The sequence below is a fragment of the Oryzias latipes genome, chromosome 6, assembly GCF_053564925.1.
Source record: "Oryzias latipes strain Hd-rR chromosome 6, Olatipes_Hd-rR_3.1".
Lineage (NCBI taxonomy): Eukaryota > Metazoa > Chordata > Actinopteri > Beloniformes > Adrianichthyidae > Oryzias > Oryzias latipes.
This window is the reverse complement of record NC_136242.1, coordinates 18,578,164-18,606,142: the sequence shown is the minus strand read 5'-3', so window position 1 is coordinate 18,606,142 and position 27,979 is coordinate 18,578,164. Positions and strand designations below refer to the sequence as shown.

At 38.5% G+C, this 27,979-nt stretch overlaps 2 protein-coding genes across 3 annotated transcripts; one reads left to right on the top strand and one right to left on the bottom strand.

The window, feature by feature from the left end:
• Positions 1 to 138: 138 nt before the first annotated feature.
• pkp3a (plakophilin 3a) lies at positions 139 to 20,405 on the top strand. Of its 2 annotated transcripts, XM_023955738.2 has the most exons (14): positions 139 to 279; positions 2,663 to 2,840; positions 6,358 to 6,452; positions 7,254 to 7,969; positions 8,556 to 8,679; positions 9,733 to 9,937; positions 12,335 to 12,569; positions 13,453 to 13,570; positions 14,640 to 14,798; positions 14,878 to 15,060; positions 15,142 to 15,292; positions 16,278 to 16,470; positions 16,567 to 16,654; positions 19,250 to 20,405. In XM_023955738.2, the coding sequence occupies exons 1-14, from the start codon at positions 277 to 279 to the stop codon at positions 19,289 to 19,291; spliced, it is 2,490 nt and encodes an 829-aa protein (XP_023811506.1). In that variant the 5' UTR covers positions 139 to 276; the 3' UTR covers positions 19,292 to 20,405. The 2 variants fall into 2 exon arrangements, with proteins under 2 accessions (XP_023811506.1, XP_023811505.1); XM_023955737.2 differs by lacking the exon at positions 139 to 279 and having other exon boundaries at positions 2,450 to 2,840.
• sigirr (single immunoglobulin and toll-interleukin 1 receptor (TIR) domain) lies at positions 20,402 to 27,979 on the bottom strand. Its single transcript, XM_023955743.2, has 10 exons — positions 27,707 to 27,979; positions 26,711 to 26,989; positions 26,329 to 26,524; positions 26,107 to 26,234; positions 25,300 to 25,440; positions 25,072 to 25,215; positions 24,779 to 24,881; positions 24,490 to 24,640; positions 22,926 to 23,103; positions 20,402 to 20,767 (listed from the first exon to the last, which is right to left on the bottom strand). The coding sequence occupies exons 1-10, from the start codon at positions 27,777 to 27,779 to the stop codon at positions 20,598 to 20,600; spliced, it is 1,563 nt and encodes a 520-aa protein (XP_023811511.1). The 5' UTR covers positions 27,780 to 27,979; the 3' UTR covers positions 20,402 to 20,597.

Genomic DNA, 27,979 nt, shown 5'->3' with positions numbered 1-27,979 from the left:
TAAAAGACCATGACAAAGGCACAGTTTTCTCCAAGGAGACGGAATTTAGTTTTTGGGAGGCAGCATAGAGTCATTGCAGCTTCTCACCCTCCCTCCATCAGCACACCCTATAGTGTAATTCCTACTTTTGACTCATCTCTTTGTCTTGTGTAGGTAAGACTTTTAATTTCAGGGCGTGACTGATTTAATCGTTTAATATTCTGCAACTCCAGACAGTCTGGAGCAGAGCACGAAGAGAACTTCAGCAGAAAACATCAGCACTCATTTTCAGAGATTATGGTAAGTTTAAATGTAAAGTTAGATATATATGCTCAACTTTTTATTGCAAGCTGGATAGCAAAAGTGAAATTCTATTTATGTGGATACATTTTCTCTGAATTGACTTACTTGTGGAACCAAATATTGTTCTTGCTTGCCTTTATTCTGTAACAAACTATTTTTTGGAACTACTTTTGCATCATACTTTTCGAGTAAGGTCAATCGTAAATGTTATCATGTTTTTTAAAATAGTTTTTCTTATTTAAGTTGCTGTTAAAACAGCAGGATTTGATCGTGTTTAAAGAAAAAAAGTCCTCTGCTCTTTTTAAAAAAAACAATGTTCTTTATAAAAACACTTTGCAGAGCTTTTTTTATGCCATTAATTTCTGTTTTGTTAAAACAACGACAGAGTGGAAGACGGAGGTCAGGAACCTATGAAACATGTTAAACTAAACCCTGATCAGGTTTTATTCCTTCTGATTTTAGTTTTTTTTGCAAAGTTTGGGTAAACTATCATTGTGCATTGCACAATAACTTGTTGCTAAGCCTTAAAAAAAACAATGTTGAAGAAACTAAGGTGCAGCTCTTACTTAATTACAGAGCGTGGTTATGCCACACCTTTTAGCCGTCATGCAGCCAACATAACTCATAAACGAACTAAATAACTCCTAAGGTATGGCATAAATCTTTGACTAGCTAAACCCAGGTCACAACCACATATTGATAAAACAGGAATAGATTGTAAGCACTATGACCTTTTCAATGACCTAAATCAACACCTGGTCATGTCTGGTGCTTCATACATGATACATTTTTATATTTTAGATAATAAATAGACAATTCCCGTGCCGTATTTCCCTGAGAAACAGAACAGGCTAATGTAAATGCTCAAAATGATACTGCAAACATTGAAATAAGCTGATTTTGCTATAGTTGGATTGACTCAGAGGAACGTTTGTTTACTTTTTGTTACCATAGTAGTATGTTTGTTCCACCGATTGAGCAATCTTCCTCAGCACTCAGTACAACAAAATGAAAGAAACACTTTTGAATGACGAAGGAAGTCATGTCTTTGATTGCACATACAGAACAGGGGAAAAGGGGATCATTGTAAAAAAAAAAAAACAGTAAGAGGAAGAAACCAGTGAACTGTCACCATATGAAGATCTCATGCCATATCATTATTGCAAATTACTTTTTATATGTGGCGCATAAAATGGACTCTAGCTGTTCTGGTAGTGTAGTTTCTATGCATTTGTGTTTCAACAGCATTAGACTTATGTAGATGGGTGACTTAGTGTTATCTTCTCATCTTCTGCGGGGAAAGTGACCACATTTTTAGAGTAAGTGAATATGAAAAAAAAAAAAAGATTGCAGATATGCAATGATGAGCTATGAGACACCACGATCACTTACTAAGGTGGAAGGTGTGGAGGTGTAATCAGACATCTGATCACACTTTGTGGGGTGACTCACTACTGAGATGTTTGAGGACTTGTCTTATCTTGTAGGAAGAGGATTTGAACCCGTCTCATTCGGGTTATTGTCAATGAAAAGATCCGGTCCAAAGAGGAGATGCTCGGTTCTTAAATGTGTGTCTGTTAAAAGCAATGTTGAAATGCAGGCATGATGTATTACACTAAAGAAATGAATTGATATTTAAAACTTTTCTGAAAGATTCATGTTTTCAGTTAAAGCGAGAATGAACTCACCTTTAATGAAGGGTAAAAATAAAGTAATAAATTGTAAAATCTTGAATATTTTAAGATATTTTATGGACTAGCTTTTTTTATTTTTCTTAAATCAACAGTCAGGAGTGGGTTCATAGTCTTGAGTAAGCTGTGTGTAAAAAACTGTACAAAAAAAGTAAAAAGCGAGGGCCCTGATGTTTGACTTCAACCCTGCTTGACCTTTGAGGCATGCCTCTATCACGTCTTGGATTGTAATAAGGTGCAATGTTTAAAAGATGAACGTTGCATAACATTGTTTATGACTTTCTCCTTATATTTGACCTAGTCAGTGAAGTTAGGCTTATGTTCTCAGTGAAAGTATTTCAAATTTAGGCTTAAAACTACATTCATTGTGTTCCTTTTCTCTTTGTCATTATTTATTTGTGTTTCGTTTCCAAGAACAGCTCAGTCATTTGTTTGACTCACTTTAAGAGTCTTATCAGTAAAGGGGCTGGCCCACCTGTGCGTCAGGTACCTCTGTCCTTGTTCGTGGAGGCTCCACCTCCTGTGGTCCTTCAGCTCTGCGCGCTCTGTGCTGCCGCCCTCCACTCGGAATTGCCACGACGCAGAACGCGGACAATTTTGGCACGACAGAGAGCCGCTCTGGTTGTCCTTTTAAACGTGCCACCATGAGTACTACATTCCAAGAGAGCGTCTTTTTCTCTGCCTTGCAGACCCACAGCTCGTCCACAACCTACGCCCTCCCGTCTGACGTTCGCGCCGGGAACGGGGGCGCGCAGTCGGACGAGGAGGCCAAAGCGCGCCGCGTCCAGGAGCAGATTAAGCTGAGGATGGCGGAGAAGTCCACACTTCCGCGGCAGAATGGAAAGGCTTCCTATCACCCCATGTCAGGTAAATAATATCTACAGTTTTTTAAAATGCCCTAATGTGAATTTATGTTTATCAGAACGCGCACGGAGTCCCCTGTTGTGGGGTTTCCGAGCTGATCTGGGGTCAGGGCTGGAAAAAGGTGGAATTACAAAAAAGGTCAGGGCAGCAGAGAGAGCAGGAACAGGTGTTGATGTCATCAATGACCACAGTTCAAACTGAGCTCATGTAGATCATTACAGGTCTGTGCCGTGGGCAGATCATGTCAGTCAAGTAAAGTGTGGGAATCACTTGATTCAGCAACAAGTCAGTTCTTTTTGGTTGAACGCATTTCGGCGGCTCTGGTTGTTTCGCTTTATCCTCAAAAAGTTCTTTTGTTTAAGCACAACACAGGTGAGTTGGGTGTTCCAGCTAGGCATGGGAAAGGGTGTGGTTCTTTTGAACTCTTGCCCCAGCTGAATTCCTGTAGATATTCTTCTCCTCAGCTCACCTGGATATTTCAGAAAATGTCCTGAAGCAAGAGAAAGCCTGCAGTGTCGTGTCTCTGTATATGAAAGACTGTTAATGTGTAACAGGTCTTAACAAGTGCTGCTTTTATGAACTCCCCTGATAGCAGGGCGAAGGTGAGAGCCTCCCTCAGAGGGATTGGGTTTCAGACCTTATTCAGCTTAAAGAGATGCGGGCAGCCTGGGAGATGACAATGCACCAGCTGTTGAGTGTCTGTTGGTAAAATGTGCATCATGCTTGTCTGACTGGGACGTCCTGGTGCCCTGGGTTTGATGCTGAATAGTTTTGGTGAAACTCCCAGTGGGGGGGGAGGAACTTTGATCGCATTGCTGATGTTCTGCAGTCAAAGAGCTGAGTGTGGGAAATCTGTCGCTGACTGAAACTTGTGCGGTTGCTTTTTGGAGACATTCCTTTCTGTCATTTAAGTCAACCAACCTGCAGAAGGAAAAAGCAACAGAATTAACACTTTTGTTTATTTGACCTCTTAACTTTGTGTTATGTTGCAGCACCAAGAAGAACTTTTTTTTTCTTCTTCAAACTCACTCTTCTAGTTTAAATTTCCCAGAGGTGCAGATGCTGCCTGTCTGAACAGGCAAGCGTGCTGTCAGAGCAGATTTTAAAAAACACAGGAGTACATAAACACATCTGCTTTTTTTCATTGCATCCATTATACTTGTCATGTTTTACCCTGGGGTGTGGCTAGAGGAATAAAATGGATGCACTGCTGTGACAAGTTATCAGTTGTCTTTTGTGTGCAAAAAAAAAAGCACATTGCAGCAAACATGGCTGCTGGTTTGAGTGGTTTGTGGCTTTTTTGGGGACTTCATAAAGAAGGCAGGGCTGGTTTTTCATGAGGAAAACAAAACGCCCAGAGAACTGCAAGAATTTTGACATACAATAAGCGACTACAAATTGTTTTTGTGTATTCCAACAAGTCTGAGCAGAACATTTATTTTTGAATTAGGTAAAAATGTGAAAGTAATAATAAAAACTAATATATTCAATGTTATGAGGGGAAAACAAGTTTAAAGTGTTTTTTTTTTTGGGTGGGGGGGAGGGTACTCCGACTTTTGCCAATAGGTGTGTTTAAGTGTTTTGAACCTGAGTCACTCCTCAAACTTTGCTTTGAACCAATGTGCGGACTTTGGAGTTAAACCTTTGGAGTTTGCCAAATATCAAACAAGTGTCAGAAATCATAAGATGAATGTGGTTTTCAGGCAATGGCATGTGGTGTTATATGCAAAACAAACACAACCGAAGGCACTAAAGGCCATATTAACAGTTAAGACAACATCCCTACATGACCCAACAGGATCTTAGGGGACTCAACATTTATTATACACATGTAGTTAAAATCTAGGTCTGGGTATTGCTGCCAAATTACTAAATCTACTCAATTTAGATTTGCAATATTACATAGATTTTTGAAAAATCATTTTTAAACAAATGTAAATGTATTTGTCAAGTTTTCAATCTAGTATCCCCTTTGGTTAAAAAAAACGAATTTCCTGTAACTAACTATTTAAACTAAACGTAGATCTAACTTAAAGTATTCATTTAAAATTTCCATCCATCTTCCAAACCTGCTTTAGGGTTGCTGGAGCCTATCCCAGCCACCGTTGGGTGAAGGTGGGGCACACCCTAGACAGGTCACCAGTCTATTCCAAGGCAATACAGAGACAGACAAACACACACACAGAAGGGGCAACATAAGGTAGGGTCACGGTCTTATCTGGTTTAGGCAAGCGTTTCCAATCAAAGCTGGACCGTCACGGCGCATGTGGTGTGTAGACCGAATGAGTAGCTTTGCATCATTATAGTGCGACTACTGAAAGAGCGAAGCTATCAACATTAACGGAGTTCATCCAGCTGCTCAGTTTCTTCTGCTTGGCTTTTGCTACTTCGTGTAAACGAATACTTTCATGTTGATGAGAGAAATTTGCAGGCGGCGAAGAGAAACGTTGGCGCTGGTTTGGCGCTTTCTTTTGTCATAATGACCGCCAATCAGCTGATCACCAATTAACCTATGACAAATGTTTTTGGACTGGGTGGAAGGAACATTCCGTAAGTATTTTGGTTTACTTCCAGTCACGTGATACACATTTCATTTTAAAGGCAGTGGAAAATTCTTTTATATACACAACAAACAAAAACCCTTATGGGAAAATGAGACAAAAACAGGACTTGGAGGACTCCGCATTTCCTTTTAAAATATCCACATGTACTTAGAAACTTCCTAAGATTTGATTAAAAACTCAATAGAACCCCTTGCATCATTAATAAAAAAAATGACATTTTGAAAACTGTTTTTTTGTTTATTCTTCTACTTCCCTTATCACATTTAATAAACTTACACAAAGTTTCACAATGACATGATAATACACAACCTACAGCTGTGTTGATTTTCATGACGCGTATTAAATCTCTCTTTCCATCTGAACAGATGTAAAGAAAGTACGTCTAAAGCAATCCCTGCCTTAGACATACTTTCTGTTCTCTGTTTCTAGCACACTGAAGGAAATGATGTTTTGTAATTCCTTGGCATCTGATCAAAAATGACAAACTTAATTGCACCTACAGTTAGAGTATGATTAACGTGGTTTTGCTGCACCATTTTTGGATTTTCAAATATTCTCTGTAAACAAACCTGTACTTTAGCATCCTTCTTTTACCCCTCTTCTTTGCCACATCCTGAGTCCCCTAAACTGGAAATAGGCTAATTTTGAATGAGTGCAAAACATAGACATTTTTCTGTGTGCTGGGAGAGTCTGTATAAAGTCTTTGTGTCTCAGGTAAAAATGGTTCTCAAAGAGAACGGTAACATGAGCAACCCCTGCTTGTGGCTGGTCAGATTCTGCTGCCCCAGACACTGGGAACACACTGTACCATTATTAAAAGCATCACATTTTAGATAGTTTCATTAAACTATTCAAGTTCTGCCTTTGTTATAAAATGAGTTACTTTTTTTTGTTTTTTATGTATTTCTTTTTGGCCAAAGATGATGAATTGAATGAGGCTTTTCTGTTTTTCCCAGACTATGGGGGCACTTCCACCATGAAATACAGCACCTACAGCCCAGGCGGCTTCACCTCAAAGTCCTCCTATATGTACAACGGCTCCAGGACAATGGTGAGTATACATTTGAAAATGTTAGATTGTTTGATAAGCAGCTTTCCAAGTTGTTGCAGGGTACGAGTCATGCGATCATTTACCTGGGTCAAGGATACAGCCCATGTGGTATTTCACACATCAGCGCTGAGTTTTCAAGTCCGCCCTCGAGATTTTTTCGTTTAGTGTTTTTAAATAGAGACATTGTGTGTCATTCATGAATTAATGTGTGAGTCACTGGGTTGTGCCAAACATTTTCTGTGATGCAACCAATTAATCCGCACATACATGATTGCTTCACACTAATGTCATCCGTAAAATTAATATCATTTATTGGGTTTACTGGATTTAAAGAAAAATAAATGGAGTTGGCAAAATAGAAAGGAGTCTGCATCAAAGTGAATTTGTTTCCATCATCTAACTTAACTTAACTTAACTCTGGTGTTTGACAGACAGAAAAGTCTATTCAAGGTTGTGGAAAATGGACAAAAGATCAAATGAAACGTCACACTCATAAATAATAAAAACAATTAGATTAAATAAATATCCTGTCTGGAACATTCTCATGTATAAAGTAAAATGTTTTGTTAAAAAAACAATGTTGTTGCATAGTGAGGAAATAAAACACTTTATGTTCTTAATTTGTTATTAATTTATTTTTTTTCGTCCTCAAAAAGTATCGATAAGAGTACCGATAAGAGTACCGGATCGATAAGCAGTATGGATAAGAGTAGTAGTATCGTTAAAACCTTAACGATACCCATCCCTACTAATGAATTGAGCGTTCAATCTGAGAGGTTTTTTCTTACCTTCCCTCCTCAGGGTCCTCGCATATCCCAGCGGGCAGATTTCAGCTCCCGGTCTTCAGGTCCAGCCATTGCTCAGTTTCAAAGGATGAGTGTTGGTGGTGGAGTTGCAGGTGGGGGTGGGGGGTTTTACACAGAAGATGCTTACCAGGGAAGCTCGAGACAACACAACCGAGTAGAACCAGATGCAATGTCAGTGCATTCGATGCGACAGGTGGCTGGTGTGAACAACTGGAGGTTTGACGATGATGATGCTCGAAGCATGATGTCTGAACGCGACTCTCCCATGAACCACCAATTTACTCAAAGTGCAGTCAATGGCTACGGATCTCAGATGAGGCAGAGCGCTGTGACCCAGATGGGACCAATGCACCAATCTTTAAGTGGCATCAATTACCCAAATGGAGGAATGTCAGGTGGGGGGGCAGAGTACAACCAACAGCAAATTTCCTTTAGAGGCCCTTCACACCGTACCATCAGCAGGATTACAAACAGAAACCGAATGAGTGTTAATTCGATGCCTGGGAACCTGATGTCTCCAAGTGCCAGCAGCTTTGTAAGAGACAAAACCGATGGAGGATTTATAGCTCAGGGTAATTCCCAGGGAAATCTGATGCGCACAGCCCCCCTGTCCCGTACCATGTCCATGAAAAGCATCCAAAGTGTTGGGAGAGGTGCTGACATCTATGGTGGGCAGATGGAGCTTGGGGCCAGCATGGCAACTCTTAACCAGTAAGTAAAGACCATTGCAGTTGCATTGCATTGTGTTTTATTTTTATTTTTACAATTTTTTTAATAGTGGTAAAATATGTTCACCTGAAGTACTGGATATATATAAATGTTACTAAAATGCTCATGGGTTGGGTTGAAACGTTTGTTTTTCTTTAACTGTAAAGCAAATCTTGCTATAACTTCTAAGTTGTCAGAAAAAGCAATGCATTCTCATAATTATGGCTGATCATTTTGTTTGTGTAGAATGTCTTGCTGAAATTGATGAACTAGTGTGGTGTGATGGTGTTGCAATTGTCATGTGTGGGAGGGTTTACAGGGAGGATTGTGGGTGTCCTAAGAGGATGTCACAGCGGTATGACTGGTTTGGGTGTGGCACCTCAGTCTGAGGCCTTGCATTTTACACATCCCTCAGCAAGCAATTACATTTAATGGGTTTGCCGAACACTGTGGGATTCGAATCAAACTAAGGCAGATGGGGCAAATCAGCTGACTGTGAACTATTTCTGTGGCTGCTGTGATCCAGAGTATAAATTTATGTTCCTGAACCAGGCATTAGCAATAATGCTCTGTTGTTTTCCCTTGGCAGGGCGGTGGAAATGGACATAGAAACAGCAGTGACATACATCAGATCATCGGAAACAGGGGATCAGAAACTTGGGGCTGCATCCATACAACATCAGTGTTACAACAATAGCGAGGCAAAAGATGAGGTACTTTGCACAAATAAATTATGACCATGAGTCTGTGACATTTTACCCCAAAAGAGCCAATTGGGACTGTTTCTTACTGACGAGAACAACAAAATCCTATTTCACTTTATTTATATTTTTGTGACTAATAAACCATCCATTTATAAAATGTAGCTTTTAAATATTTACAGTAATTGAATAATTACAGTTTATAATTTCCTTTGTAAAACAATTTCAACATATTTTACTTTTGAAAGAAGACCATGCAAGTTCCTTTAAAAATAAAACACACCTTGTGTTAAATAAAATCCTCCTGCTGCAGCAGATTTTCATGAATTAAAATGCAAGAAAGGCAAGTCGAAAATGGCTGTTTCTACCGTTATGACTTCGGTGTGCCTTCATCCTGTTTCTCCTTTTACTATCAAATATAAACAGGAGGACTTTGGTGCAGAATCCAATAAATAAAAAAAATCTATACGTGCTTTAACCTTATCCTAATCACAAACCCCTCTGACAATAGGTTTTTCTCAGATATCTGACATGTTAAAAAGTCTTAACATAAATAACAAAACTTTATTAACTAAAACAAGATGATGTATGCAAGTCCGTTTACATGTCCGAAAATCCCCTTACCAATCAGAACAAATTCTTTGGAGGCAGAAACTATATGACAAAAATAGTTTCTGCAGTAATTTTTATTGCATTAGTCCCTTTGTGTTTTGTTTTTCTGATAATATCATGCATAGAACATTGGTCTTATATTAGTAGTAAATACAGAGATGACTTTTGGCCAATTAGTTTACCTAAGTCTAATCATGGGAAGGGTAAGGAGGAATCTGGTCCACATCTTTTTCTTGAGGTCATCCTGACCTCTCTAGAGTTGAGCCACGTCAAGACATTTGATCATTTTCTGTAAAGGACAAATGTTTTAAAAATAAAAGCAACATTTTCCTATTAAATGCTCGATCATACACGCTTTTTTAATGCTTAAAAGACATGCCTGCTTATGATGTACAACATGGTTAAAAAAAAAGCTAATAAAGTGTCTTTATTTGCTTTCTTGTTCGCTTATAGGTCCGTAAGCTAAAGGCAATAGGTGATTTGGTGAAGCTCTTCAACAGCAGAGACGAGACTGTGCGACGTTATGCCACTGGTGCAGCACGCAACCTCATCTATGAGAACCAGAAAAACAAGGAAGAACTGATTAAAAAGTTTGGCATTACCGAGCTGATCAAGGCACTGGGAGAGGATGACGACGAGCTACGCAAAAATATTACAGGTATTAAAAAAAAAAACAACAACATAAACTCAGTCTTATCTATTTGATAGTGAAAGATTGCATCAGTCTAAGGAGATAAAGGTTTGATCCCACAACTTGCAGAAGAGCACAGCCCATTGAACTGAGTTATAGTCGCTTCTGAGATTTGTTTTTCCAAAGACATTGCTTTTAAAGACTCTACAAGCAAATCTTGAATTTAAATCTCCATTTGACATCTGAACAAGAATCATGACGCATGGCAGCTGCCAGCTCTTACTCATAAAGGGTGAGACTCATGTAATTCAGACTATTCTCGCTATCCTGTTGTGGTTTTCTCTACTGCATTGAACATACCACACAAAACAAACGGAAAAGCTAACTCAAAATTATGTGATCTGGTTTATTTGCTACAGTGTCACTTCCTCTGGGAAGGTGACATTTCTTACTGTGGCAACTTTTAAACTGTTGAATTTTCAAAGCCAAACCGGTTTATTCAAGTGGTCAATGTAGATATAGAAAAATGATTCTGAAGCAGAGTTTTCACCACAGATCAGGCACGCGCATTCCAGAGAGACTTGGAACCAATTCTGGTTAGCTTTCAGCTTTCTCAGATGAGGTGCAGATGAAGCAACGAGAAAAGGTTACTTTGCAGCTCAGTCATGTTTCTCCAGCTGAGAGACACAGAAAACACAGATTGAGACTTTTCATGCAGTGTCCTTCACTTTTTATCGCGTTTCAAAGACGTATGCATTCATAATAATAAATATTTGCACACTTTTTATAATAATCTGTCTCCATGAACTTTAGGCTAACAGGCAAGTATGTATTTAATGAGAAGGGCATGGAATAAGTCTTATTTAATGTTTTGTTGCACAAAACATCCCAAGCTGGAAAAAGTAAACACTGTTGACTTTCCACAAAATCAGAGTGCTGAGACTTAACACACAGGTTTTAACTTTCCTATGGGTGTTCACTTGTGTCTAACTTGTGTTTATTTAACTAAATTTATTTAAGTTTTTGCTAAAAGTTTCATTTTAGTTTGGGAAGTGCAATGGGCTAGAATTTCATATCCTCCCCCCAAATAAATTAGAATTAGAAATGTAATGAAAAATAAGAAGAATTCTACTTCCGTCTGAACAAACAAAAATACCTTTTTGCTTTACAGTAATGATACATGATTACCAACAGGTTGGCTTTTTGGAACATGATCTTCATCTCATTCTTGGGCTTCTTTGAGTGTCCATTGAACTTGATCTGTCAGCGACCAACGCTGTAGTCTTGTGGGACATGTGGCGTGTCGGAGTGCACAGAGAGGTTGAAGTAGATTAGAGGGCGTATACAAAAATGTGAGGCAGGCCGTTTTCGTTGTCTGGGCCTGTGAACTGAAAAAGTGAATCGGCTGCTGGGCTGAGCTGGCAACACCCGCTCACTTTTTCCTTTTTGGAGTCACACCTGGATCTGTCGCAGTAAGATTAGACAAATGTCTGAGTCACAAGGATAGTAAGAGACTCGAAGCAGCTGTCCAAAGTGTTCATCTTAATCCCTCTAATTTGCTAACATCATGAGATTTTAAAAGATAATTTACTGTTGTAGTTTTTTAAGATTAAAAGTTTTTCAATTTAAACAGCAGAATGCAATTCTTTAAAGACCCACTCCAATGAAAATTATGTTTTCATATGTTCTGGTGGCATTTTTCTCATGATGGAGGACATGCATAAAGAAAATTAAGCTTAAAATTGCGTTTTTGAGTATTTCTTTATTCAAATTGTTGAGAATGAAGAGCAGCCAAAAAATATTGTTTGACATTTGATATTTAGAACCTACAACGGCAGGCCACAATCTCCCTGCTCCATTCTGATGCATCCACTTGCAGACAAAAAGATCCATGTACGTCTCCATTTTCCTCATCCTAGCTGGCATCTGGTTCAAAACTGTATGGCTGGTAGCTCTGATATTACTCGCCATTTTAGTTGCACCAAAGGGAGGATGTGAAATGAGCAAGCCTACTCCCTGGCTTACAGTCCCACCCACAACTCGGAAACAAATTTTCTAATGAACCACTTCCGCTCTAAAGAAGCTATGCCCTAGAAAACGACACAGGTTTGTTACATTTTGGCTAAAAACGACATAATCATGATTAAGACCACTGGGAACGCTTTTAAAATAGATCAAGAGATGATCGGAACGAGTCCTTAATGTATATTTGGATGGTCTTTTCAGTTAAATGTTCCTGTCGAGATCAACTGTTCAATGGTAACTTACAGATCCTAGCTTTCCTGTTGACACTCAGCAGTGCCCCCATCAAAATTAACTAGACTCCAAAGGATCAGTTCTCCCAAATTTTCAAAGATACCTTCTTTTATAGAAAAAATCACACACAAGAGCATTGTTTTGATTATTTTCGTTGTTTTGGTCCAGGTATCCTGTGGAATCTTTCATCCAAAGACCCGCTGAAGAAGGAAATAGCTAAGGAAACGATTCCCGGGCTCACCGACAAAATCCTCAAACCTTTGGCGATGAGTATGATGGAGGAAGCTGCAATAACTGACAAACCTGAAAGGCAAATCAGTTGTGATGACTCTGATGACAGTGGTGAGGTTTACATATCACCACCTGATGAAGAAATCTTCTGCAACACCACAGGCTGTTTCAGGTACCCATCAACAGATCTTTAACCTTAAATCTTTTGAATATTTCCAACCAGACCTTTCCAACCATCATTAAAAAAATGATGATTAAAAACATTTAACGTGAACATTGACATTGTGCTTTCCTTTTACAACTTATTTCCATTTGCAATAAATGTGTTTGTTTCTATCTTTTCTACATTCAAACAAAAATTTAGCAGTGGTGGAGTTTTCTTTTGTTTTTGTTTGTTGTTTTTTGTTTTTGGGTGCTAAGCATTTTTACTGGAATTTGGAAACAGGAAGGAGATGGAGACAAACAATCTACAAAACAATTAATGATTTAACCAAGGTACCTACAACAAGACTAGACAATCTATGTGAGATTATCCTGTAAACGGAATTTGGCTCCAGAGGCATGCAACAACGTGCAACTTAAAAAAACATTCGTGGACAGGGAATTTCCAGAAGGTTTGATTCTTACCCTGAAATGAACCTGAATTTTCTTTATTTGACACAATCTTTGGTACCAACCAATGGCAACTAGAAGTTCAGAGAGAAGGACGAACATTGAAAAATTTCACAAAAAGGAGAATTTTACAATTTGAAGGAAAACAAAAACAAAATGATTTAAACGGAAAAATAAAGCATGCTTATTTGTTTTTGCACAATTTAAAATTAGCAGACTTGTGTTAAACAAGTCTGCTAATTTTAATCTAAATCTAGAACTAAATCTAACTAGAAGTTTAATCTGATTCTAAACTAAATGGTCTGATTTAAAAAAACATTTTGATTTGTTTTTTTTTTACTTTTGGTATTCACTTTTAGCACCAAATACCCCAAGTTGATCAGATGGTGCTTATAAAGGACCAGTTTAGTTCTCTGACCTGTTGCTTGTTTTATTCTGTGCAGAAATCTGAGTTCCGCGAGCGCTGAGATCCGACAGTTGATGCGATCTCAAAGCGGGTTAGTGGAGTCCTTGGTGACGTACATCAAAGCTATGCTTTACAGGAAAAGGTCAAACAACAAGGTAAAAGTTGAAAGCTTTTGACCTTTTGCTTGTCTTTTGTTTTGACATTTATGAGACTATTGGAAACATAATGTACAGAATCCTTAATAAATATAAACACTAAACATAGAAAGTATTTTCTATGCTTTTACTAACCAACAAACCAGAAAGGGGGCTAAGTTGTTACATAATAACAGATATGTTGTAAAATAATGGTTTAAAGGAACAGAAATGTCTGGTTATGGTCATAGCTTAAATTAAAGTTTCTGTCCAAATAAGTTACACCAGTTTCAGACTTAAGCTGACTTTGGTAACTCTTTTTTTTTTTTTTTTTGCCAAGATTTTCCAAACAAGAAAATCTCAGACTAAATGTAGTTATCTTTTTTATGCAAAGGCAGAACAAAATATTGAACCTTGATTTTTATATGATATTGATATTGTGATCTGGATACTGTACTGTTTTGGCACACCCGTTTTCCTTCCTCCACACCTGTTTTCCTCCTTATGATGATGCAGATAAAACAAGGAATTCAAGATGAGATGAGAAGTTCCCATTAGCAGCAGGGAAAATACAGCAACTGCTGCAAGCCAAAAAGCTCCTGCCATGTTTACATTTATCTTCTTAATCCACTTTGACCTTTACACTTTTCATATCTGACATTTGATCAATATTCAGGCACATCTGTTGTGAGTTTTTTACATCCTCCATATGATCATTTTCAATAAAGCATTGATTTAAACCACTTGTTTTTCTGTTAGCTTTAGATTGATCCCTTATTACATGGCATTAGTTGCATTAAAGAAATGTATTTGAATTGCTTTTTGCACATGAGCCCAAATAACCCAATAAAACAATTTTGCTGTTTTTTTCATCAATTGATTTGCATCAAAAGCCTTGGACTGCCCAAACCTCTTTGAACAGCGCTCTTTACATTCACATCTATAAATATGGTGAATGAAAAATTATTTGAATAATTAACATTAAACAAATGTCGTAAGGTTGTTACTTCAGCAAACCATTAAAGCCAGGGATGTAGCATTTTCTGTATTAAATATGCTTTTTCTCATATTTTTTTTTTTTTTTTTTTAGGGGGTGGAGAACTCTGTGTGCACCTTAAGAAACCTCTCATACGAGCTATACTCTGAACTTCCCAAGTCTATACAAGACCGCCTGGAAGGGGAAACTGGGGACAGTAACGGTGATCAAACAATCGGCTGCTTTTCTCCTCAGAGCAAGAAAGTCAAAAATGTGTGTAGCGGTTAGTGTCTGCTTTGCTGTAATTTAGGACCATCTGTTTTAATATGATGTCCTGTTTTGGGTTTTACAGAGAAAGAACCAGGGTCATTTCACACCTACAGAGGCTACAAAACTTCCAACAGATACCAACTGGCTTTGGCACCCTCAAATCTTGGGAGTGTACCATAAAGTTCTGCTGTCGACGGACGTTAACTCTACCACTCGTGAGGCGACTGCCGGAGCTCTTCAGAACCTCACTTATGGAGACAAAAGGGTCAGTAACGTTTTTAACCGGATCACACCAAAAGAAAAAACATTGTTCCATATTTGAAAGTTCTTTTGTCTGAACCTGCAGTGGCCTGGGGTGCTGTCTAGTTTTGCTGAGCAGAAAAAGATTATCCCAACCATAATAAAACTTCTGAACACTGAGAGAACAATGGAGCTGCGTTCACTCACAGGCTTTTTGAGGAATCTGGCTCGCCACACCAGCAGTAAAGATGACATGGGTCAGTCTTGTCCTTTTCTTATCACTCTTAAAAAATACTTTGGCCTTTAAGCCCATATAAGGGATATTGATCTTATTGCTTTGTTTGTTATTGTGAAGTGAGATTTCTCACGCCAACAGACTTGTATCACTTCTGTGTGTTCCCATCACTTGTCAATCAAGCAAAATATTATCCCAATGCTCCAAGTGAATGGCTCACATGTATACATTAAATCAAAAATACTCACAGGTTTAAGAAATTCAGAATTTTAAGTCGGCTGCACGGTGGCGCAGTGGTTAGCGCTCTTGCCTCACAGCAAGAAGGCCCCCAGTTCAAGTCCCGGCTGGGGGACCTGAAAAACTACATCAATGGGGGACCTTTCTGTGTGGAGTTTGCATGTTCTCCCCGTGCATGCGTGGGTTCTCTCCAGGGTCTACGGCTTCTTCCCACCGTCCAAAAACATGATTCATAGGTTAATTGGTCACTCTAAATTGTCCCTAGGTGTGAGAGTGAATGGGTGTGTGTTTGTGGATATTCTACCCTGCGACAGACTGGCGACCTGTTCAGGTTGTCCCCTGCCTTCGCCCACGTGGCCGGGATAGGCCCCGTGCAGCCCCGTGACCCCGAAAGGGAATAAACGGTTAAGAAAATGAATGAATGAAAGAATTTTAAGTCAGTGAAGACCTTTTATCAAGGTGTTTCAAGTAAATGCTTAAAGGTCAAAGTTGTGTAAAATTTTAGTTCATGTATGGATCAACAACAGTTTTCTGGCAACAAAAGCAAATCCAAAAATTGGTAATTCTTGTAACTTTCTTATACATTATCATTCTTTAAGGGACCAAAGAATCTATTTTCTGGTCGCTGTTTATTATGTATTTTTTAATCAAAGTTACTGTGAATCTGCTGGTACATTTGAGAAATAATTTGTTTGGAAACTTTTATTTATGTATGAACTTTCACAGGTTTTTAAAAACATTTTAACCATGTCAATGTTTGTGTACATTAGCTAAACAAGTCATAAAGGCCGTGGTGGAGAAGTTGCCTGAAGAATCCTTACCCCAACTACAAATCCCCATGATTGTCAACATTTGTGGTATTTTAAATAACCTGGTCATCGGCAGCTCTCTGGCTGCTAAAGAGATCGCCGAATGTGGGGGCTTGGATAAACTAAAGACAATCAGGGACACTGAAAGCTTATGGTAAATGACATGTTGATGAATAATTTCATAGCTGTTTTTGAACATATCTTTATTCATTTGTTTGACTTAAATCTAATAAACTTTTATTTCTTATAGCCTGGATGAATCGAAGGCAGCCAAATCAGCTGATACAGTCATAGTCAACGTGTACTATTACAAGAAACACCACAAACTGTACAGAGATGTAAGTATCTATGAAAGTAACAAACAATAATCAACTTTAAGTGTTTTTTTACCTGACTAATGAGGACTCAAAATCAATACCTGGTGTCAGATTTTCAGAACTTTTTTCATGAAATGTAATTTGCATAGAAATGTAACTCATAGGATGTAGGAAAAACCCAAGAGAGTTGTAAAATAGGCCCACTCAGATGAAAATAGTTTTTTTGGTGTTTTTAAACATGTTCTTGTGGAATTGTTCTGATGATAGAGGACACATATAAATAAATGTAAGCTCAAAATTGCATTTCTTAAGTTAGTCTCCTCGCTAACAATTCCGCCCATAATTCAGAAGTGTATTTCTAATGAACTACTGCCCTTCTGCAGAAACGGTCCAAGAAAATGTTTTATTTTGCCTAAAAACAGCATAATCATAAATAACAAACCTCTGGCAATACTTTTAGAATAGTTTAAAAGATTATCTAAGTGGGACTTTAACATAAAAGTAGTAGGAGAGGAGAGTGTTCATGTCATAACTACAGTCTAATACTAATGACACCAACCTATTAGTTTTATCCTCCTAAAGAAATTCTTAAGAAATCACAGAAAGCGGAACCAACCAGCTGATAGATCAGTTACGCAGAGTGTGCAGGGTTTCTCATCATAGCTGTGCAAAAACCTTCCATCACAATCGCTCACATAAACTCTGATCTTAACTCTAGCTCTTGTCTGCTTCTAAAATGGACATCTGGATGCTGATAGGCTACTTAAAATCCAAAGTTTACCTTTTAGGATGTTTACAGGAGGTTTATTTAAAAAAAAAGACATTTCAAAAATACTCCATTTTTACTGTCAAACCTTTATTTTTTATAACCCTTGTGCTATCTTAGATGACCCCACCCTTACATTGAGGTGTTATTCCTACCATGATAAAGGTGGAAAGATTTCATGTAATCCATGGACACCAGTGAAGATCACAAATTATTCAAGAAAAAAGGTTCAGCGCACTGTCTAGTGGGTCTAGATCAGTGTTTTTCAACCTTTATTGAGCCACGGCACACTTTAACCTTGACAAAAATCCCGCGGCACACCAGCATCCCAAAAAAAAAAAAAGCAGAAATTCATGGTCTGTATTGATCGACAGCCCCCCCCCCCCCCCCCCCCCCCCCCCTGCCGCAATCTCACGTGGGTTTTTATGATAATTGTAGAAGTAGAAGTTGCGGCTGTTGTTTCTAAGACATGAAATAAAAGTTAAATTAGAAAATTTAGAAACTGTTTGTTTGTTGTGGTTTCAAGACGTTTCACAAGGTCGACTCTGTATGCGCTGTCCCTTTAAGCCAATGCATCATGTGAGATGTAGTGTGAAAACGGCAGAAAAAGGGCAGCGTCTCTGAGCTTCATTGTTTTGTTCACCTGTTCCACGGTCTGATACCGGATTCTGTGGAAAGCTACACCGCTAAAGACGAGCTTTAGCTGGTATTTATGTTAGAACTGAGCAACTTTATCAGCAGAATTAAGAACAAGGAAGTGAAGACTTTAAGCACTTCTGATTGGTCAGACTGATGACATGTGATTAAGCCTTCAAGAATGATTGGCGGAGACAATTAAAGGGGCGGGGACTTTTCCGAAACTGCTATAGCTGCAGGTACATCGCGGTACCGTCATAATTATAAAAATGTCTTTAATAGAATTAAATAAACACAAAGAAAAAGTCATTTTAAGATCTTTTATATTTCTAATTACTCAGTGTTTTATCAGGGCCTGTTTGGATGAACAAAGAGCTGAAATCCTGGAGATGGGAAATGTTGTTAGTGCAGTTAATGAGGGCAATTTCCCACGGCACACTTGACCATCTCCCACGGCACACTAGTGTGCCGCGGCACACTGGTTGAAAAACACTGGTCTAGATGACCCAACTCCCAATGTTAAAATGCCTAGGATAGCACAAGGGTTACAAGCAGGATTTGTCCTTTTTAAATAAAAACACATGATTTCATTTATTAAAACAACAAATATATTTTTCAATGATCTTTTAAAGTTTTTCAACCAGTCTTCAGGCTTCTCACATTTAACAAGAAGTTAAAATATACACTCTGACATGAAGTCAAAACTTTCTCACCAATACGCTTTCTTTGGTGTGTGCGTGCATGTGTGAGAGAATGATGGATTATGCTTTCTTCACGTCAGTTGCATGGCACGTGTTCAAAAACCATCTATCACGTGCTCGTTCAAGCTGCTGTTCTTTCATTAAGCAAACACACCCAGTTGGGCAGGTCCAGATCTTGAATTGAAGCAGGTGATTTTACTGCCTTCTGCAGTTCAGACCTGGCCGCGCCCAAAGGTGTGTAGCTTCAAAACAAGTCACAGCAGAGAGAAAAAAAAAGATATTTAGCTATGCGCACTTTTCTGTTCAACATTGTGCTAGATTTCCTCCTTAACAAGCAATTTGTGACTGTTTTAACTTTGATTTGTGTAGCCTCTTGTTAAATGGCTGCTTGTTAGTTACACTCAGGTCAGATAGGTTTCTATCAGTAGAGGTAAACATAAAAATCACGTCTTTTTCAGGGATTTTACATATATTAAGCATAATTAATGCTGCACTTTGTATTTTGTCTTGCAGAAAGGGTACAACAAAGCATTTTTTAAGCAGAAGTTTAAGTAAAGGAAAAGTTATGAAGTTCATCCTTGATCTGCAAGACTTTGTGCTAAGGCTACAAACACACAGCTAAGTGGAGGAAAAGACTTTGTGTTTTACCTCAACAAACATCTCTGGAGCGGTACCTGTGGATCTGTTGGGATTATATGGATGGACTCTAATACACATTTTTGCACCTTAATCATTAACTCTGTTCTTACACGATGATCTAAGCAGCAAGTTTCATTTCCTGCCTCAACAGCATGAATTCAGATGGGACAGAAGCTGTCAGTGGAATCAACAAAATGGACAGCTGAGGTTTTCAAATTAACAGCCAAAACACAATAGATCTAAAAAAAAAAAAACAGGTTTTTTTGTAAATATTGCATTTACAGATTTTGGGTATTTTATATTGTGCTATTCAGTTTTCTTTAAAGTGTTTTAGACAATTCTTTTTTTTTAACATTTAATTGTAAATATATATTTGATCTATGGGACAGATTTTTCTGCATATTTTGTTTTTCCATTTAGATGTATGTTTGAAGCAAAATGTTCTCTTAAATGTCATTGATAAAACCATTATGTATTGTTGAAAAATGTCTGTTAAGAAACCTGTCTCTCAATTTTGTTCCTTTACAAACCCAAAAAAGGAATATTTGCCACGTCTTTTCTGATTGTAACCTCAAAACTCTAACAGTTGAATGTGAGTCCGTGTTAATATCCAAAATTTGTTTAAAAACATGAAAGTTAGAGTGAGAATATTTACAGCTGTATGGTGTAAATGATGTTTTCTGGGTTTTGCACGACAATTGTTTGGTTTGTTACTTTTGTAATGAAAATGGTTGTTTTGGAATTAAAGTCTAATTAAAAAAGGATTCTTGGAAGTGAATTGCCTTCTGTTAAGCAAGCATGTGATTTAGTAACAGACTCGTACTAAAATGTCAACCGCACCCTGTTCATATTTTCTCCTGCTCAGGCAGGAAACCAAGACTATTGCTAGTGTGCACCTTTTTAGTTTCTTTAGCTCACTCAAGTCATTTTGCAGGATAAATGAATCTTATTACACTTTTCATGGTTAAATATACATCTTTGTTAACTCTGCTGTTATTGACACCTGTTAATAAAAAAAAACAAGACTTGAGTAATTTTTTTATTTCAGTTTCTCTGCAGTCTGTTGGAGCCAAAAGAACATGCTTAAACAGTTTGTCACTTTAAAACATTTTTAAGTAGATATTACACAAATCTGTACAATTGAGAAAAGCAATTTTATAATTGAAAATTGAAAAGTGGAGGACTTTGCAGTCTTTACTTTTTATTTTAAGATAAGTGCGGATCAGATGTCCTCAGTGACCAGACAGTAGAAGTCTGAGCGTGCTCCATAGTTGCGTGATCCCAGATCTGACACGTCTAAGTCAGAAGGTTTTGGCTCCACTGCTTTAAGTGGTGCAGCAGGAAGGACGGGTGCCTTACAGGCGAGAGCCCTGTACACAGGCAGGCGGACACCTGAAAACGAAATTTTTGTCCAAAAAAACAACAAAATCAAGCCCACTTTCATTATGAGTTGTAAACAAACACTGAGAATTACCAACCATATTGCCTTGTGTCAGTAAAGAGGAAGAAGGTAGAAGATCAATGTAAGAACTATATTCTCCACAAAGAAACAAAAAACTAAAGAAATGCTACAAATGTCAAGAAGGGAAAAACATTTTCCATTCTGTCAGTAAGGGGAGTGCTTGAACTTTGAGAATACAACAGTAATATCAAAAATCTAACACGATGTTTCACCAATATACAGTCAGGACCATAAATATTTGGACAGAGACACATTCTAATTTCGTTTCTGTACAGTGAATTTTAAATAAAACAACTTAGATGCCATTGAAGTGCAGACTTTCAGCTTTTATTCCATGGGTTGAACAAAAAGATTGCATCAAAATGTGAAAAACTAAAGCATTTTTTACACACAATCCCTTCATTTCATGGGCTTGTAAGTAATTGGACAATTGACTTCCATGCTATTGAATGGGCAGGTGTGGGCAATTCCCTTGTTATGTCATTACGAGTGAAGCAGATAAAAGGCCTGGAGTTGATTAGAGGAATCGTGTTTGCATTTTTAAGATTATGCTGTGAACAGACAACATGCAGTCAAAGGAGCTCTCCATGCAGGTGAAAGGAGCTGTCATTAAGCTGAGAAAACAGAAAAAAACCCATGCCAGATGCTACAGTATTAGGAGTGGTAAAATCAACAGTGTGGTACATCCTGAGAAAGAAAGAAAGCACTGATGAACTCAGCAACGCAAAAAGACCTGGACGTCCACAGAAGACAACAGTGGTGGATGATGGCAGAATCATTTCCACGGTGAAGAGGAACCCGTTCACATCAGTCAACCAAGTGATCAACACTCTCCAGGAGGTAGGCGTATCAATATCCAAGTTTACCATAAAAAGAAGACTGACTGAAAATAGATACAGAGGGTGCACTGCAAGATGCAAGCCACTCATAAGCCTCAAGAATAGGAAGGCTAGATTGGACTTTGCTTAAAAAGCATCTAAAAAAGCCAGCACAGTTCTGGAAAAACATTCTTTGGACAGATGAAACCAAAATCAACCTCTACCAGAATGATGGCAAGAGAAAAGTATGGAGAAGGCGTGGAGAAGCTCATGATCCAAAGCACACTACATCATCAGTAAAACACTGTGGAGGCAGTGTGATGGTCTGGGCGTGCATGGCTGCTAGTGGCACTGGGACACTGGTGTTTATTGATGACGTGACACAGAAGCAGCCCAGAGAATTCTGAGGTGTTCAGAGACAGACTGCACAGATCCAGGTGAATGCAGCCAAACCGATTGGGCGGGATTTCATAATACAGATGGACAACGACCCAAAACATACAGCCAAAGCAACTCAGGAGTTTATTAAAGCAAAGTGGAATATTCTTGAATGGCCAAGTCATTCACCTGATCTTAACCCAATTGAGCATGCATTTCAGTTGTTGAAGACTAAACTTAAGACAGAAAGGCCCACAGACAAACAGTAACTGGAAGCCGCTGCAGTAAAGGCCTGGCAGAGCATCCAGAAGGAGAAAACCCAGCATCTGGTGATGTCCATGAGTTCAAGACTTCAGGCTCTCATTGCCAACAAAGCGTTGTGAACCAAATATTAGTAATGACCATTTTGTTTTCAGTTATTTCATTTGTCCAATTACTTACGAGCCAATGAAATGAAGGGATTGTGTTTAAAAAATGCTTTAGTTTTTCACATTTTTATGCAATCTTTTTGTTCAACCCATGGAATAAAAGCTGAAAGTCTGCACTTCAAAGCATTTGAGTTGTTTTATTTAAAATTCACTGTGGTAATGTACAGAAACTAAATTAAAATGTGTCTCTGTCCAAATATTTATGGTCCCAACTGTATCTGCAAATTTCTCTTTATATTCTTGCTTTGCAAAATAATAAAAAATGCTATTTCACTTTGAGGACTATATTATATTTAATACAAGAACTGAGCAGGTCAAGTTTTTTTTTACACAAACATTTTGAACAAAATGTAACTTTCTATTGAAATCACAAGATTTATCTTCTTTGCATTTTCCAACAAATCATTCGAATTATTAAATGCTTGTCACAAAAATACTTGTTTTTAAGGGGCGGCAGCTCTTACCCAGGTCTCCTGCCGGGTCGATTTCTGAGCGGCAGTCCAGGTAGTCGGGATCAAGGGTCAGCATGGGGTCTTTGTCATCCTGCAGCATAGTCTGAGGATCACCAGCTGATTCCTTATGAAAGAAGACGTGGCGAGGCATGGCTAAAGCCAACTCCTTCCAGAAAACAGAAGAAGGAATCTAGACACCAAAAATACAAATAATATCAGATAGGGGCGTAATGGTACACGTAGTTTGACCAAACTGGTTCATTACAGCATTTTCGGTTCACTTCTGTACCGTTTTGTATTCGTTTTTTTTTTTTTTTTTTTTGGGGGGGGGGCGCAGAGCGTGGCAGCGCATGTGTGTGTGTGCTCGTTCAGGGTGTGCTGCTCAGTTTGCTGGAACAGCAATAAAAAATGTTTCCTCCAAAAGAACGGAGACTACTTCTATTATGCATCCGCTCTGGAGGCTCTGATAGGATCTCCCCCCCCTAGTTTTCCGACCACGGTCAGAAACCTCATCGCAGGAGGTTCAACCCCCCGAAGATAGCGTATTGCCACAGATTACACATCTAATCTGTTAATGCCCTTAAAATGGCTTCACCTGACTCTAAAAATCAGGTCTACAAGAAAAAAAAATGTGCAAGTTAAATTGTTGGGTTTTTTTTCAGGCCAGTGTTAATCATCCAAAGTTTTTGGTTCCTGATAGCTAATAATTGTATTATTTTATATAGCAGATCACCTACATAGGTTAATTTTATCGTTGTTATATAAAATCAAATACATTTTGCAAGACATTTTTTTCTGCCTTTTTTTATAACGAAAAAATACTGAAAATGTATCATATCGAGCCCTATGAAATTCTGAACCTAATTGGGATTTTAGTATACTGTTACGCCCTTAATATCAGATCAGTCAAAGGCAAAGTAGATTGAGCTTTTACAATGCATAATATTTACAGTTACATTTCTTCTTTTTTTTAAATAAGGCTTCTCAATTTTTCTTCACACAGATCTTAGTTTAAAACCGAGAAGCTGACAGTTTTAGAGTTTAACATCTGTTAAAAAAAAGGAAGCAACAAAACCAAAACAAAATTTTCCTGATATTTTGAGTGTCAACATAAATACCTCTTTTGAACACTTCTAAGAACTATGACATGCTCTTCCACCAACCAACCAACCAAACAAACAGACGTTGACTTGTTAATTATTTCCACTGACAGACAGTACTGTCTGTGCTGTTCCTGCCTGCAGTTATGTACGTCAATTGTAGTGGGCAGGGCTAAGCTGGGGAAAAAAAGCAAACCTTTATGTCACCTAGCAACAAGCACCAGCCTACATGTAGCAACATTTGAATTTAAATCCTCTGAAAGTCAAATAACAGGAAATACAGACACACCCATTCTTTGATAATCACACCCATTAACAGGCACTCCTGAAAGTGTAGAACTCTCTGACCCCGTCAATTTTTTTGCTGTATTTTACTAGTTAGCTGCATTTTTACAGTAAGATATGGCAGCTTGGGTGCAGAAATAAATGTTTCTCTCAAAAGTTGTGTGTAAACAGTAATGCACAGAGGCTCATACCACAGAGTTGTGCCTCCATGTCAGTACGGTGAGGCGATGCTGGTGCGCACCGAGCTGCTGCTTGACCTCAGAACTCATCTGCTTGTACTGCCCGTCCCACATGATGAGGATAGGCTGCTGACATATCTCCAGTAAGTGCAGCAAGCCCTGTCTGTAATCACAAATACAACAGCAGCAACACTGACATGCAGTGGCTAATCTTTATAATGCAATCATTTTAAAAAAATGTTGATTTCAGCAGCAGCTTTTAGGTTTGTCTTTTGTTTCAATGCACCTTTGCAAGTCTCACCTGAAATTATTGAAGCACCAGTCCTGCTCCAGGTAGGCATGAGAAAGGAGAACAATAAGACGCCTGGAGCGACTCATGTTCATTAGGAGCTCTGCAGAAGGTTCTGGGTAAGGTAAAAAAAAAATAAAAAAATATGAAAGGTAGATTTTTTTTTGGGGGGGGGGCACATACAAGACAAAACAATAAGGAAAAAAAAGCTGAGACTTGAAAAAAACAAACAAATGTGTTTTTTTTAAAGAAAAACTGTAACAAAGGCAGAACGTTTTGAACCCAAACTTTTTTTGAGGTCTTACCTGCTCCGGGTAGAATATCATTGTCACAGAGTTGAACTTTGTATCCACTTTGATTTTCCAGGTGAGGTTTGAGAATAAAGTTGACAAACTTTCTGTCAGCGTCATTGTTCACATATGAAATGTAAGCATCGTATAATTTTCCATCTGTGAGGTTACAAACACAGCACAGGTTTATACAGGACAAAAGGACAAAGCAACTTCAGCATGTGACTTCTACAGAATCCTTACCATTAAGTTCATAATCTCCATACAGGTTCCTGTACCAGAGCTTGATATTCAGGTGGCACTGAGAGTAAACAACAGCAGCGACAGTTAAGAGGATGAGGAGGACGACGGCTGCAATAACAGCAGCTGTGTGGCTGGGATTGTCTGACGCCGCATGGAAGAAAAACCAAAAAACAGCATAAAATTATTCAGTTTTCCTTTTCATTGAAGCTTTTCTTTTAAAGTAACATATTTCAATTCTCTGGAAAGGGATGCACTCATTTTTCAAAAGTAGACTATTTGTGACAATTTATGATGATGGAAGTTAAAGAGCCACTCTGAGGAAAACTGTTGTGGCATTTTTCTGATGGACATCTATAAAGACTATTTAGCTCAAAATGGAATTTCTGAGTATTTCTTTATTCAAATCATTATGAATTAAGAGTAGATTAAAAAAATGCTGTTTGAAAAAGCTTGTAGGTTTTACGTAAAATCTACAAACGGCAAGCTACAAGCCTCCAGCTCCACTCCATTTTCTGATGCATCTGTTTGCAGACAGATGTATGTACGTCTTCATTTTCCTTTTCTGAGCTGTCATCTGGCTCAAAACTCTACAGCTGGATAGCTCCAGTATTAGGTTTAGGTTATGAGGGGCTGCACTACTACCGCTCTGAAGAAACTATGTCCTAGACAAAGACAGGTTTATTGATGGTGGCTAAAAACCACATAATCATGATTAAAAGCAGACGGGGAACGCTTAGAAAAAAAAAAGATTTAAAAAATCCTCCGACTGGGTCTTTAAACTCTTCAGTACATCCGAACTTATCTTACCGGAATTCTGTATGACAAAGTCCAATGAACTGTTCTTCATTGTGCAGCTGTAAACGCCGTAGTCCTCTGGCTCTTTAAGGATGATCTCTAACAGACTAAATACCATCAGTTGACCATCACCAGATGGCCTGGAAAAAAAAGAGGACAAAAACCTCTGTTAGCAACATTCACTTCAAAGAAGATATACAAGCATAACCTTATATTCTAAAAGCTGAAAATGACCATGATGATGTGTTGTATGTGTGGTTGCTAAGGAGCTGGCCATTTTTGTGCCACTGCAGCGTCAGGTCACATTGTTCCTCTGATGAGTCCCAGAGGAGGGCGGTGCAGTTCAGCTTCACGGCAGAGCCCACCCTACCCCAAAGTTTGCTTGAGCCTTCACTGGGTTTGAACTCAGGGGGTTTGGCACACTGAGACTCTGCAAAGACACACCAGCATTATTCACAGTAAACTCATTTTAGACCTTTAGACAATAAAGCTTTTTATAATGACTGCCACTGGATGGCACCCCCCCCCCCCCCCCCACAGTTACAGTTATGTAATCCTAACACAAACATCTGATATTGGAAATTCATTTTCCCCTTGAAAACATGATATGACTCACCCTTCACTCTGAGGTGCACAGTGAAGGATGCTGTGCTGTTGTCCTGTACCACACAAGTGTAATTTCCTTCATCCTCAAAGCGGATGCTGGGAAAGTCGAGAAAAGTTTGGGTGACCTGACTTGGGAGCCCCCGGCAGTCCTTCAGCCATGTAATCTGAATCTGGGCCGAGCTCTGCGGTGGAACAGATTTTAGAGGGCACTGCAGCCGATATGGAAGAGCTCGCTGGCCCACATACACCACTTGCTCCTCAAATTGGCTTTCATTCACACAGCTCTGGCCTACAAAAGGAAATGATCTTAAGTTTATTAAGAACACACAAACATTGTCACTTTTGCAAACAAAAATCTAATTTCCAAAGGAAATCATTTATTAAAACTCTGAACATCGTTGAGAGATTTTATGAGTTTTTAAACTTGAAGGGGTTAGAAAACAAAAAGGCAGATTTTTATTTAGTGTTTAATGTGAACACATATTTAATTTTATTTAAAAACTTTGCATACACAGTGAAGCCTTGACACAGCATTAAGCATGCTGACAAATGCAAGCAGTTCAAATTTTCCCTTTTACAGGACACACAATCACATTAAAAGAACAAACAAACAACTTAGTGAAATTGTCTTTCCAATTGTCTTTTAAACTAATTCAGGATTTTCCTTTAAATTAAATATTCGAAATTTGTGATACCCATGTGTTCAGCACATACTTAAACCAATTTCTACTAGTTTAAATGTGCTTTTTCTTTTCCTTGCTATTTAAACAAGAGCATCAGGGCCGAAGTTCAGACTTGGTCCCGTTGCTAGGCAACAGTGGTCTCAGGTGACTGCCTGAGTGACTGCGATCCTTTGACCACACGTGCACTGACCTTAACGCCGTGTAACCGCACAGAACTAAAAATCTGCCCGCGTTGCACAATTATTCCAGAAATAAACCTTAAGGACAAGAAAAAGAAAAGTTTCCACCTGACTAAATATATCGATGTCATGATGTATCCTTACCGGTTACGAGGAAAGTCCTGTTCCATAACAACCCGGAACAAAGCAATATGACACCAACCACAATCACAGCCATGAAGCTAAGTCTTATGCTTCTCCGTCGTGTAGTTGAAAACTTTGCCAACAAAGTTGAATTTACATCGCGTTACTGTCTGAGAACCTTTTTTTAATAGTTTGGTTTATCACGGAGCCGCAGGACCGAACGCAAAGACATCAGCTTTCCCGCATGATCAGGTGTACCTTGGCGAACCTGAAGCTCTTTGACGATTGGCCCCC